Source organism: Poecilia mexicana, unplaced genomic scaffold (assembly GCF_051168715.1).
Source record: "Poecilia mexicana isolate PSO_F unplaced genomic scaffold, ASM5116871v1 scaffold_2, whole genome shotgun sequence".
Taxonomy (NCBI): domain Eukaryota; kingdom Metazoa; phylum Chordata; class Actinopteri; order Cyprinodontiformes; family Poeciliidae; genus Poecilia; species Poecilia mexicana.
The window spans coordinates 30,786,699-30,801,593 of record NW_028263371.1 but is presented as its reverse complement, the minus strand read 5'-3'; the positions used below and the strand labels follow the sequence as shown (position 1 = coordinate 30,801,593).

Genomic DNA, 14,895 nt, shown 5'->3' with positions numbered 1-14,895 from the left:
CTATTATATTCATTATGCTGATAGCCTAAAAAGTATGCATTGATAAACATGCAAAAGTTAGTGTGATATAAACTTTGCTTAAACACCTTGCTCAAACACGTCATAATTTACAGCAGAAACCTGACTGAGCGTCTGAGCTACGTCATACAGAAGGATGCTAGCATGCTAACGAGCCTAAGATGTTGAGCCTAATCCTAAACTGTCTTGTGTCCCTTTTGTGTTGATTTTTTGAAAGTATAAACTTGGAATTAGTTCACGTTCAAGTGGTTGTCTAGTTGCAAACTGGGATTTGCTAATTGTTGTGCCTAATCACAAAGCTAAAGCATGATTGGTGACAAACCTTTGGTTTTACTTGAATTATCATATTTGCGCTGTGGTTTACATCACATTTAAATACATTTGAGCCATGTTGGGCTAAGAGTTGGTCCACTGTTCAAAATTCTGAGCCAAATACCTACCAAAAAACAAAAAAACAAAAAAAAAACCCTTTAAATTCACTTTATAAATACAGTGACCCTAAAATTCACCCTGCTAGTTCTGTTTTTAAGTCAACTTTCAGGAAGCAAAGGACATGGCTGAATAAAGCCAGTTTGGATGGGTTTTAGGGGAGAACAACATTAGTTAAAAAAATTAAAGCGATATCGTTGGAAAACGAGGACACTTTAATGATGGGTTCAAGATATAGTACCTTCCAGATGTATTTATAATATGGGCCCTTTTCATATTTTGTCACCTTTACACCACAACTTTAATGTATTTTACTGTGGCTTTATGTGAAGTCTCTAGATTCTTTTTCTGAGACAAAATATGAAAAAGTTCAACTTGTGCGAATACTTTCGCAAAGCACTGCAAAGTTTTCGACAGGGTCATTTACTGGTGTGTGTCTTTACAATAGAGGTGTGTTTTTCACCCGCAACAGATGTTTTGATCGTACAGAACGCGCACACCAAGGAACATCTCCAGTAAACCGAACACATGCGATACAGAGAAGCACTGCAGAAACATTGGCAGCAACAGTAGCACAACAGAAAATACCGAACCAATACAAGCACCTCGAAATCCGGTTTCCGATTCGTCACAGATGCCGACACAACCGGGAAAACATGCAGCAAACACGTCGAAAACGGAGCCCGAACAGCAAACCATAGAATGCAAATACAAAGTAGCAGACCTAACCACTGTGTTATTGTTTTATTCTCCATGTTTATCATATTACACAATCTTAAATGGGTTTGAGGACAACCTAGATTGACTCAACTCCTGGTGCATTCTGGGTCGAAATGAGCGACTGTCCGTCAAAAGGGCACTAATCAACAACACGGCAAACTTCTGTAGGTACTAAGCTGTGTAAAAGGCTTTGCCACTCTGCCGTTTTTATCGGTTTGTTTTTTGTTTTAATTTTGTCAAACTTGCATGTCTTAGATCAGTGATGTCCAAATCTTTGACAAACCAGGTGAAATTTAACTACTAGCGTGTCAAAATTTGTCAAATCTAAAATGCAAAATATAGTTAGATTTTTTTGGGGGGGTTGTTTGTTTTTTACAAAACTTGTATGACTTTAAAGATGAAAAACATATTAAGGCTTCCGACTATTGCCTTGTTAAAAGAAAAACAGCTATTTTCCCACTGTTTTTGTGTTGTAATTCATTTTTACCGTTGTTGACATGTTGTCACGGGCCGAACAAAATCACTTCAAGGGTCAAAAATGGCCCTGGGCCCACACTTTGGACATCCCTGTCTTAGACCATCCAAGAAATATTGATATCAGATTCCTGAGTAAGTACAAAATGCAGCCTATTTCTTAGTAGGTATGTTAGATATTAAGTCATAAACTTAAGATTTAATCACAGAAAAAATACTTTAATACGTTTTTAAATAGGTTCTATTGTCACTTTAGTTGTTACCACAAAAGAGTATAATTAAATGTTCATATGTCTAGTCTCTGCTGCAGTATAAAGAAGTTCTGTGACTGCCTGAATAAATTAACTGTGTTTTCATTAACTATAAATTGCGCAATTTGAATATACAAAAATAGAATGTATTTAATGGAAAAACGCCAATTTCGGAAAAAAACCTCCAACTGTTTTTGAAAAAAAGTTTTTGCGCTGTGGTTTTTCGGCACTATCGAAATAAATGTATTTTGCAAAACTGCAACAGAAACACTTTTTTTCACATCGCAGGAGTCACATGAGCACCAACTGGATGTTACTGCTGCCAGAAACCATGAAGAAAACGACAGGAAGTGGTAGGAGGAGGAGGATTTGAGTTAGTTTTTTTCAGACAGTCCATCTGGCGCCATGGCTGAATTATGCATTTACCTCATGGAGTTGTCACTGCCATGATGTATTGCGTGAACGAGCTTATTTACATGTGGTTTTCATTTAATTTCTTATTTAATGAAAACACTGCCATTGTGTTTGTGAAATTGTGTCTTTTTGACATCAGCGAAATGGAGACAAAGATTTGCGCAACTTTGTAATGGAAACGCAGCTTGTGCCGATGTGTTTCGGAGTAATTCCAGTAATGAAGTTCAAGAGTGATTAGTGACTCATGGGACAGTTTCTTTCTATGACGTCATCATTGAGAACTGCATTTTGTATTTACTCAGGATTGATACTAATTACTTTGATCTTGAAGTGTGTACGTGCGACAAAAAAAAAAAAAAAGTAAAAATTTAACAAAATTTGTAAGGGAGTGGGTGGGACATGTTTTCACTTCCTCTCTAAAGAACACCAACAATCCATGTCGCTCCTTCCTCATCAGGCGTTCTCTGAGGCCGCTGTGTGGCTGACGTCTCCACACATCGTCTCTCGCTCCGCCTGTGAGTCATCGCAGTCCGGGTTTTTGCGGAGGCCGGGGCCGAGCTCGGAGAAACGGTTCTGCGGCTCGGCGCCCATTTCGGACTCCAGCGCGGATTCGACCGAGGGGAGCATGGGCGCGGCAGCGTTCAGGGTGTCGCCGAGGAAGGCTGGCGCTTCGCTCGCCGAGCCGTCCAGCTGGTAGGGCTGCAGGGAGGGGGCGCCGTGGAACGGGCCACTGAGGCCGAGGGGGCTGTTGGTGTAACTCAGAACAGAGGGGAGGGGGACGGAGTACGAGGGAGGATTCAGTCCGTGCAACGAACAGTCCCAGTCTTCCTCCTCGTCCTCTTCTTCATCCTCTTCCTCATCCTCTTCGTCCTCCTCCTCCTCTTCATCCTCGTCGTCTTCGTCTGCGTCCTCCGGGTCGAGAGTTTCTAGACTGTGTGTGCTGCAGTCCGACAGCCCGCTGCAGACGCTGCTGCCGTCCTCGTCGTAAGCCTCATCTTCCTCGTCTTCATCGTCATCTTCGTCCTCCTCTTCCTCGTCGTCATCCTCGTCCTCGTCCAGATGCGAGTCGGAGTCACCCGTGCTCTGGAGATGCATGATGGGATTGTTCATCTTCAGAGACTTAGGGCTGTGCTGCTGCTGCTGCTGCTGCTGCTGCTGCTGCTGCTGGATCAAGGTGGTGTTGCCGTGGTAACCGTTGCCACTGGTTACAAGCTGCTGCTCCGTCTGCTGGTACTGCTCCTCGCGGCTCTTCTCCAGCTCCAGCTTCATGATGGTGTGCAGGAAGTGGGTGCGCACGCGGACCGGGTTGAACTCCAGCCGCCCGGCGCTGTTGCTGCAGCCGTCCTTGGTGCAGCCGCAGGGGAAGGACATGCGGTCCACCTGGAGGGGGGGGGGCAGACATCACACACAGGAGAGGCAGCTGCCAATCATGAGTCAGGGAGAAGTTCAGAATCTGCTGCGGATGATTTGGTACTACATCTGCAGCGCTACTGGAAAAGATGCACGTATGATGCGCCCATCCTGTATTATTTAACGGATAAACCCAGCCATTAAAAAGTAGATTTAAAAAAAAAAAACTAACTACCCTCGGGGCTCTGCAGTAAAATTTGGAAATTTTAAAAATATGAGAAAAAAAGTATATTTATTTGCTATTTTGCACATACTCATCATTTATCGTCCGTTCCAGAAGCAAAACACCTTTAGAGATTGTAACTTTTTTTTTTTTTTGTATGATTGGGATCAATATAGCATCATCTACTCTGTTCTATTTAGACTATTTAGGCATTATGCTTTACTATGATAGTGATTCATTTTACGGTAAACAAAAGGACTAAAAGAGGACCATGTATAAGCCTCGGTTTATAAATCTGCCAGATTTGTCCAGTGTTTTAGATTTGGGGCGATTCTGAAGGAAATTTTGAAGGAAAGGATCATTTTAATCCTTTTTAAACAGAAAAAAATATATAACATGTTTTGAGTGATTTTTATTCAGTTGACACTTGATTTTGTAGGACAATTTTTTAATCATCTACATAAAGTCTGTTCCACAAATCTTTTTTGGCATGTGACCTTGGTGACCTTTAAGATGATAACTGAAAGTCCTATAAATGCTTTAAAAATCCTCTTCAAGCTGTGCTGCAAAAGATCTCTGTCTTAATTATCCATTTCAGGTTTAATCATTGTTTTAGATATGTAACTCCATGTGACTAAAAATTGTCCAGACTCTTGAAAAAACTTGGAAATAGCTCTTTTGCAATTAAGGGAAGCTTTGAAGCAGATGCTAATATTACTTTGTTAGCCTAGCCGTGAGCGGTTAGCCTGTCACCGAGTTTAAATCTTTTAGGTCACTAATTTTCTTTTCTGACAAGAATCCAAAATATAGCTGCAAAAAGTAGCAGACAAAGTAGTAGTGTCTGAAGAGCAGTGTGAATTTAGCACAGCATTCACTCATATACTACTTCCTTGCTTACTTCAAAATAAGAGTCTCAAATACTGTGTGATAATTTGTCTTGCTAACACCTGTGCACTTATTACTAGACACTACCTTGAAGTCATCAGAGGTAAAGTTCTGTTTGTAACAAGAATTGTTAGTTTCCAACTAGAAATACATTGTTTTATCGAGTCCCTCGGAACACAATGCTAACAAAATAATCTCAAAGGCAGATAAGAAGTAGTTTAGTTTGTATTTTGAAAAAAAAAGTATTGTTATTGCAGTTATAATGATAACATGACATACAAAAGTCCTTTACTTAAACATCTAAGCATTGATCACTTAAGCCAAATTTTGCCTTAGCATCTATGAAACATTTAAGCTAATCTTTGTTTAAATGTATTTTCATCCTGTAGTTGTTCACTGAGACTCTCCAGTTACGACAGTTTACTATTCATGAATCCTTTATTTATTGAAAATAAAAAAAGATGGATACTTAGTTTTCCTAAAAGTATTGTTCAAATTTTATCCATATCTGTTTTTGTCAACTCAAACATTTTATGTCGCTACATCTCCTACTGGTCAATCTGCCTGAAAGTGTTGGCCATCTTTAATTAATCACTTTCATAACTCTTTTTCTCCCAACTTGTAAATAACAGATCCATAGGTAATTGCATCGTGATTAATCCTAGTGAAGAACAAATAAATCCTCCTGATACTAAGAGGTCATTTTATATTCGATGTGTTTTCGTACACAGACAGACATTTACAAAACTTTAGTATTATAGATGTGCCTCACCACATTTCCATTTACCTGGCACTTAATGCCGGCCAGGCTGCAAGCACAGGTCTCTGGGTCGCATATCCCCCTGCAGCGACACCCACACTCCTCTCTAGACATTCTCAGGGCGCGCAGCTCGTGCTTCTCCTCCACATCGATGCGGCGGACCCCAGAGGCACGGAGGAGCGCGCGCCGCCTCCTGGTGGTGAGGGGCTGGAGGAAGAAGTAGTCGTCCACCTCTGTGTTGTCCACGTCCAGGTCATCCTCTGAGATGTCGTCGAGTGTCAGTGTATCGGCCTCCATGGAGGACACCGTGCCGTTCTTGGTTAGCTGAAGAGACGGAACCAAGAATGTTACATGTATTTAAACTCGAAACCTCACAATGGGTTGCTCCACCGACTTTGAGTTTGATGGCGTTGAGTTTCTCCTCTTTAAGATGATCCCTCAGCATGTTCTGATGGCTCCGTTTCTGCTCCATGGCAAACTCCCTGAGGGTGAAGCGCTTCACCCCGCTGTGACGCGGCGACATCCCCAGGGTGCTGCCACCCTGCGTCGGCACGCTGGTGAAGCCCTGGCGCCGGCTGAAATAGTACACGGTGACGCTCTCAAAGTGCACATTACGTCCCCGCAGTCGCTTTGACTGCCTCTGGATAGAGGCTAACAGTGAGACATAGAAGAGGGAGACACAAACCAATGATAAGGCTGAAGCAGTGGCTACGCTTATGTAGGAGACACAAAACGTGTTTGTAAAGGGTATTTCACATTCATGCTCTACATATTGTATGTATAGTGCTGTGATGTCTACACATAGATATTCTCCATTTGCCCTAATGAATCTTACTGTGATCTACTAAAGTCCCAAACTGTATGAAACTGCTTCGTAACCTTTCTTTTCAAATGGCTTGTTTGACGAAAACAGCAAAAGCAGAAAATCTTTAATGGGACAAATACTAAAACATTTTCTATGAAGCCATGGATGAAGCTTAAAATACTTTGAATGAAATGCCAGACAAATTACCAAATGAACAAAGTTTGTTGGCACAAAGCAAGGTAGCATCTCCCCCTTTAACAGTATCGTACAGATGTACTGCAGCATTAAAGCTCATTCTCTTTTCCTCCTGAATTCTGAAAACCATTACCAATCAGGCTAATAAAACAAGAAAGGTTTGTTGGTGAGATCTTACGATCTAGAATCCCGGAAGGGACAGAATTATTAAGACTATCGCTGCTGTTGCCGCTGTCGCTGCAGGAAACCTCGTCATCTTCTGAGCCCTGCAGAGACAAATAAGAGGACGGCTCCTCTTCAAGCTTTCTCTTCAGGATCCCACTCATCTTGCAGCAGGTCCCGCTGGTCACACCTGTGCCACAGACACATCGACAAAAAACAGATTGAAGAAACTTCACGATTTTTTTTCCAAAAACTGATTTAGCCTTTTAATTTGTTGAAAGCTTTCAGACAGAATACTGGAATAATTTGGTTTATCCTTTATCTTAAATTCAAACGTATTTCTTTGCAGACAACAAGCTACCCATCTAGCTAGCATGTTGCTCTCAAATGGTAGCAAACCAACTTTGTGTCCTTTTGTTCCATTTTTTTGTTTGTTTTAATCCACAACTTTATATATTCATCATTGTCACAAGGCAGCTTTTTTGAGACACAAAAATCCACCAACTCAGTGTTAACAAAAGGTAGCAATAGGCTAGCAAATGTAGCATAGCGTTAGCTGCGAAAAGAGACAGTTATAAAGCTACAAAAGAGCATAATGTGGTTACGAATGCTGAATATTTGACTACATTATTTTCAGAAAGCATACAATTTGTTGCTTTGGACAATAAAAACTCTTAATTTTGCTTTGTTTAGTCTAGTTAATAAATTTGACTAGAACCCTCACCTTAAAGTTCAATATAGCTACCACGCTCTGATAGTTGCAGCTCTAACATGTTTATTTGCACATAAACGGTTGCTGAACAATTTGCTCAGCATTTAAAGGCATATTTGTTTGAGCTGTAGCATCGTTATTGGCATGTTTTGCTAATAGTAGTTAGCCTGTTAACCCGACATGACGACGGAAACCTTTCCAGGTCTTCTGACTCGCATTTGAAGTATTTAGACATTTCATAATTAAGGTAAAAGGAAATGCACCATAATCCAGTCTAATAATAAAACACCTTTTTGTTTACCTGTTGTATAACTGTTCAAACCTGTAGTGACATATAGATGTGGCATGTGATGCTTCTACATCTAAATTTTGGAGTTTCCAAAACATAAACAAACTTTGTCTTAACTAACGGTCCAACAACAGTAATTAGTAAAGTAAATGTTCTGAATTAAGCATGACAGAATGATGTCCATACAGTGCCTTGCAAATATGTTCATAACCCTTCAACTTTTTTCCAGATTTTGTTGTGGGCAAGTTCTGATAATTGCAGAGAAAGTATATTTGTATTCATTTCCCCAGGGCCATTATTTTTGTCAGAACCGACTTCAGAAATTCAAGTCAAGTCTTGTAGCATGTTCTTCTAACACCTTTCCAAGTTTTAAAGTCTGACATTTAATTGCTGATTCTCTTTTTGATGCAGGATCCACACACCATGTTGCTGCCACTACCTTGTTTCACTGTAGAGATGTTGTGCTTAAGGTAATATGCAACGTTTTAGCTTTACTTTTAAGGCAACCAACACAAATTTACACCAGAAAAGCGATCAAACAAATAACGGCCATCACATTTGCATTCTAAAAACTATTTCTCTTATTTCCCCACCTCACTATCCACAAATGAACCAGAAAAGTACTAAAAACTAGCTCTTCTACTTCAATTTAACATTCTGCTTTCTGTTGCTCTATCACTTAAAATCTCAGTGAAATATGTTGAAGTTATGGAAGAACAGAGTTTATTAATGTACTGACTTTATAAATGGATCTTCCACTAATAGACATGAGTGTTCTTGGGTGACCTTGCCTTTTTGTGATGCCTTGCAAATAGAAAACAAGTCATGTCAAAGATGAAATGATCTTGTCTAGATTTGGGCAAACCAGATGTCATCCTATTCTATGTTGATGAGTAATGAAACAGCAGTTCTAGATACAATCAGTTGTTGTGGCCTCTTTAGGGGAACCCTCATCAACTTTTTGTTTGTTTTTATTTCCAATCAGAAGAAGTTATTCAGCAGAGACATTGGGCTGGATGAGGATTACATCACATGCAGCAGGGCTGAATGATGAGCCAAGGTTTTCCTCTTGGACCGGCTTTGTCTCACCTCCTACAGTGTTATACAATTTTCTTTATCAGTGCAAAAGTCCCCGCGATTCTCGTTTTCCGTTTCGGCACAAGAAAACGAAAGGGCACGACGGCATTGTAGATAAATCGGCGATCAGTGTTGTATGTTTAAAACCTTCCATCCCCATCCTGCGCCCGTTTTAGCCCAAAAATCCCTCGTTGAGCGAGCGAGCGCCGTTACTTTCTGAAGCCCGCATGCACACACAGCCTCCCACTCCCCATTCATGTCCTCATCCCAAACACTGACATGAGATTTTCCTCATTGACAAATGGAAGTCAGTGCCACCATGTGACGTAAGCGAACCTTCCGGAGGCCGAGGTGGTCCGGCTCCCCGCTGCTCTGACCGTCTTCACTGACCTGTTTCCGTCTCTTGCTTCTGGTTTCCTGGAGGTCCTCCCGACTCTCTCCTCTGCATCACGCAATGTTCAGCAGCGGCGGCCAGAATTCCCCATGTGCCGTGACGATGCAGTGAGCGCTGCCATGATGCCTGCTCTTCCTTATTTCTCTCTTTTCCAGCAGCACCTCGCACTATTGTGCCGCCTCCGTCGCTGTCTTATGCCTGCTCCCACTGCATCCTCATTCTGTGCTGGCGCTGTCAGCTCCCTCGCCGTCTGATTCTCTCCTGCTCCGCAACCCCTCCTTCCCCTCTTCCTCTCCCTCGCTCCTCACAAAGACTTGTTAGCTCGGTGCCGCTGCCGGCTGGAAGCGCTCGAGCCTGACAGAGGTGAAGCAAGCTCGCCAAGATCGTACAATGAAGGAGTGCGCGCGTGAGAGTCTGCGGATGCTCAGTGATTCAAGGAGGGGAAATAAGAGAGAGTTTTTAGAATGCAAATGCGATGGGCTTCATTTGTCCGATCACTCTTCTTGTTGCGTTGAATCTCAAATCAATGGCAGGAACCAAAAAAATAAGAGGAAACGGGTTATATCTAGTGATGCACCGATCCACTTTTTTCATTTCCGATACAATATCTCAGGTTTAGTGTTGGCCAGTATCAAATCAGATACAGAAAAGCAATGCTGAATATTACAGATACAGATATTAATATCGGATCGGTGCGTCTCTAGCTGTATCTGGAGAAACTCAATCATGTTGCTCTAGCCAGAAAAATATCCAGAATCCAGCATTACTAAAGAAGTAGAAGGAAAAACTGACAAAAAAGACTATTTAATTTCATATATTCTATAAATCTTTTCTTTTCTCATCAGATTTTTCTGTCAGGCCAAAAGTTTGAGTTGCACTCAGACATCTACATTACATGACTAGTCGGTTGAGGCTACCTGGCTTGCTAGCTAGCTAACTAGCTAAGTTTTTTTTTGTGTCTATCAAAGGTACAAATTTATCAGCAATGGACTGGACGAAGTTTGCACAATTCTGTAGAGATAAAGATCTTAAATTTCATCTATAATTTCTTAAAATGTCTTAAATTTGAAATGGTGAACCTACAGAAACCAGGATCAAATCTGTTGGACTTTTTCACGTATTATTTTTGCATTCCTTTGGTTTTGTTAATGCAAATTGTATAAAATGTGAATATATATATTTCTGCATCTTGTGAGCCTTTTATATCTCTTTACATGGCATTTAATGAGTTAAACTTTTTAAATAAATGATGACTATTGTGTACATTGGGAGAAAATATCAATATATTTATTAATATGATTTTTAGGATCAAAATATTTTTTTTCTCCACAGTTAAAATACAAAGCAATGAAATCACTGAGGGTTAATTAATATATTAAATTATAGCAAACTAAGTACTTACTGTTTTAATAGGAGATGGTTACAACTATAGTTGCAATAAGTTGTAGCTTTTTTTTTCTTAGAGATTGGAAAGTATCTCACAGCATGATACCTGCCATGTTTCACCATCAGAGTAAAACATTTTTTAAAAAAATCTGTAACCTTCTCCTTCCAGAATTCATCTCTATTTTGCGTTTGTGTTTACAACAGATTAATTGTCCAATCTGAAGTCAATGTAAACGCTGTGACTAACATCCACGTAGTCAACAATGTCAACAAAAATGATATGATTAACCGCCCACCCCCCACACATATTGTTGCCATAGAGATGCCGGACCCGGAATGTTATGTCCTCTCATTAAAGTGGCGCAGCCTTGAGTTTGTGTGCTGTGAACACGCCATTTCTCTTTCTGTTTGCATTTAAGCGAAGTGCAGACTCTGAAGAAATGGTTTTACAAATAAATTTTTACAACCTTATTTAAAAAAATAAAATAAAATCTGGACATATTTTGATTTTAAATAAAACCCAGAAATAAGGGTATCCATTTTAAAATGAAAATGAGCAAATTAGGTCTTGTTAAGGAGATGAAACTGTTCTTGTTATGTTGCGTCTGCGTGTTGAGACGAGTATAAAATATAAATTAAATTCATTCAGAGTCCAACAGTTTTTTCAGTGTGAACGGTTGAATCCTGTCGGGTTTGGTCTCTGGATTGTCCTGCTCGTCTCCGGCACCGATGTGCAGGGGAGACGGAGCGATCCTTCCAATCAGCTTCCATGGCAACGAGCCATGGGGGGAGGTGCTTCTAGGGGGGCTAGATGGAGGAGGGAGGCAGCTAAAGGGGTCTGAGGGAGGAGGGGGCTGTGATGTGGCTCTAACATGAAGGTTTGGTGCTTTTTTTTTTATTAGGAAGCTATTATAGTGTATACAGCACCTGAAAAAATGTTTGCAATGTTATTCACTGGGAATTCTGATAGATCAACAGATTGTGCATAAGGATGCAGTAATTTATTCTTTTACCTTTTTTACAAATAAGAACATTAAAAGTGTGTCGGCGCCTAAACTAAATATGTCCTTCACAGATCTATGGAGATGGACAGACTCTGGAGGAGCTGCAGAGATCCACGTCTCAGGTAGGAGAATCTGTTGCCAGGTAACTTAAATGTGGCGATTGGTAAAAAAGAGAGAATATGGAAGAAGATGCTCTGGTCAGTTGAGATGAAACTAGGGACAATGTGCCTTGTTTTAAACTTTGACTTTTTTAGAAAACAACCCCCGAATCGTTCAAAAGGTTTTACTTTCAAACTGGTTTTCACATTTTCTCATTGATAAAACCTTTCAACTCAACTGGTAGATGTGCAACTATGTGTAGGAAATGGATTCTCCTAATGAACATGAGATCTTTCAATTCCCCCCCTCCATCCAAATTTTATTTTTTGTCACCTCATCGGCATCCATAACATGTAGTAATGAATGAATTATGTAAGAAATTGGGGGGAAAAGTGGCCAGACACAAACCTAAAATGACCCTAGTCTTGTTCTTTTACAGGTTTCATGAAGCATATTTAGAATTTGAGCCATGTATTAAGAATTTCTTGTTGGATTTTATAATAGCAACTGCTCTGGGTTCAGTTCGTGTTCATCTTTTTCTAAGTCACTAAGTCTATTTTGTTATTTTTGTGCTTTCTAAGGGAGTTCAGCTGTCTAATTTGGGAGTTTGGTTAGGTTAAAATTATTATTATTCTTTATTTTTATAGACATAAATACATTACTTTACCTAACTCTAAAAGCACTTGATTTAAAAAAAAAAGTAAAATAAAAAAATCAGTCCAGTTTGACCAGCGTCCACCAGGGGGAGTTGTTGCTCAGAGAGTGTGTCTTTTTTCCACAGTGTGTTTCTGCTCCAGCCTGAGTCATGAAGCCATCATTAATTCCCAGCTCCTGCCTGGTTCTGCTGTCTGGCTGGGTGTAATTGATACCTCTGGGACCCGAACGAATGGCTCAGCTGCCAAGCTGCAGCATCAGCCACAGATTAGTGCACGCATGTCTGATAGAGAGGAAGATAAAGTTAGACGCACGGAGCTCCCTCAGCTCAGAAAACAGAAAAACAAGGCTTAATGATCCGGACTATTTTCTGTAATGGAGCAGGACTTGTAAATATCACTAGAGGGTAAAAAAAATCAGTGCACTTCATGTGACTAAATTAGATGCATTACAGAGATAAATTTGCTCTATATGGCCGTGTGATTGTGCGGTTTGTTCAATGATTCGTTGTTCTCTTTGCTCCCGAAACCAAAGATGTTCCGTCTAAGAGAAAATGTGTATCTTGCTTGAAATTATTTTCAAATTTTCAAATTTTGTCTTGACAAACTGGAACTTTTCACATTTTGACTTGCACATCAAAAATATTTTTAAAAAATGAAGGAAGGGAAAAATACATCAAAATGAAACAATGTGGGCTGAAAGGTAAGATGGAAAGAATTAGCTATTGTATTGCCTTATAGCTCAGTGTTTCAGCTGTTTTGCAGTTTTCTGGAAGTTTGTTCCAGATTTGTGGTACGTAGAAGCTAAATGCGGCTTCTTCCTGTTTGGTTCTGGTTCTGGGGATGCAAAGCAGAACAGAACCAGAAGACCTTAGAGGTTCTGGAAGGTTGATACAACAGCAGATCTGTAATGTATTGTGGTGCTAAGCTGTTCAGTGATTTATGAACTAACAACAGGATTTTAAAGTCTATTTTTTCAGTGTAAGGACTTTAGAAGTGGTATGATGTGCTCTGTCTTTTTGGTTTTAGTAAAAACTAAAAAGACAGCGTTCTGGATCAGCTGCAACTGAAATGTTTTTAGGCAGACCTGTGAAGACAGTGAAACTGTGAAACTCATAGATGGGTTTCTCTAGATCTTGCTGGGACAAAACACCGTTTAATCCTGGAGATGTTCGTCAGGCGATAGAAGACCGACTTTGTAACTGTCTTTATGTGGCTCTGAAGGCTCAGGTTCATCATTACGCCCAGATTACGCCCAGATTTCACACCTGATCTCTCGTTTCCAGCTGGAATAACTGAAGCTGTGTGCCGATTCTAGATCGTTCCTCTTTGGATCCAAAGATAATAATTTCAGGGGGTTTTTCTGTTCAGCTGGAGGAAAGTTGTGCCACATCCACACGTTAATTTGATGTCACCAGTTATGTAAAGCTATTTTGTGTTTTTTTTCTTCTAGTGTATGCAAGTATCTGTTTACTGTTAGTCTCTTCTGCGCCTCTGGGAACTGAACACTAGAGGGCACAGTTGTCCTTTATAACAAGCTTGTACTCATCATGCAGAACCAAACTACCCCATATTGAGGTTTAGGTCAAAGCTACCGCACTCAGTTTCATTCCCTCCAGAGGTGAGTAATAACTAGTTATGTGGGGGAGAAAAATACTTTTATTTACTTCAGTAGGATATAGAAGTAGAGCTGCCGTTAGTTGAGTACAATTTCTTCCCATTTCTGCTCAGTACTAAATGTAAAATGGCATAACAGAGTGTAAAAGTTGGCAGTCGGTCGCAGCGAATGTGACTAAGAGTTGGGAGCTTGTTTTTTTTTTTTTTTTCCACGGAGAGGAGGCAGACGATGAGGTTGAGAACTGGTCAGGACAGCAGATGGCCTCTCCGTCTGTCTGGCCCGTTTAAAGAGCGCCGCAGGCGAAGCTTCTAATTACACCAGCCGGCTTACAATGGCCCGGATGATATCGCAGCTTCCACTGCACGCTCCGCGAAGTCCCTCAACTTTGAAACAAGTTCGGGTCCGCTTTAGAGAATCCCTAGTCCTGGAATCTTTCAGCCGTATTGCTGGTGCCGCAGGCTGCTGATCTAGTGCCACGCATTTCTTGGAACTTATGAGATGGTCTGCTGCTCTCTAATGAAACTGAGGCAGGAAATAAAAAAGCTCAGTAACTGGAGTGGAGTTTCTGTAATCTGATCTTCACCATCTCTGTCTACCTTGAGAGCAATTAGGACGTGTTGCACTTTGCAGCGCCAAACCTCGGTGCGTTTTGGACTATACGCCAACAGTCCTTATTTTTACAAATAACCTGAAAACTCTGACACCCCTAAGTAGAATTTCGCACAACCTGCTGTCTTCAAACATCACATTGTTCTTTGCCAAACAGATCAAACTCATTCTTGCCACAGAGCAATGAAACGTCAAAGACAAGTTTTTATTATCTGCCTTGCATCATCACAGCCACACTTTCATCATGTGTGCAGCTCAGTCATGCTCATGTATTACAGAGCGAATGCACATCATTGTTTATGTGTTGCATTAGGATTCATTTCCAGATTGTAAAGGAGGAAACAAGAATCTCAAATTCCTCACCTGAG

General features: G+C 40.6%; 1 protein-coding gene across 1 annotated transcript; it reads right to left on the bottom strand.

The window, feature by feature from the left end:
- Nucleotides 1-2,753: 2,753 nt before the first annotated feature.
- Nucleotides 2,754-9,485, bottom strand: LOC106917588 (cysteine/serine-rich nuclear protein 3-like). The gene is made up of 5 exons (XM_014986691.2): nucleotides 9,155-9,485; nucleotides 6,703-6,876; nucleotides 5,919-6,175; nucleotides 5,537-5,848; nucleotides 2,754-3,686 (listed from the first exon to the last, which is right to left on the bottom strand). The coding sequence occupies exons 1-5, from the start codon at nucleotides 9,210-9,212 to the stop codon at nucleotides 2,760-2,762; spliced, it is 1,728 nt and encodes a 575-aa protein (XP_014842177.2). The 5' UTR covers nucleotides 9,213-9,485; the 3' UTR covers nucleotides 2,754-2,759.
- Between the last annotated feature and the right edge of the window lie 5,410 nt (nucleotides 9,486-14,895).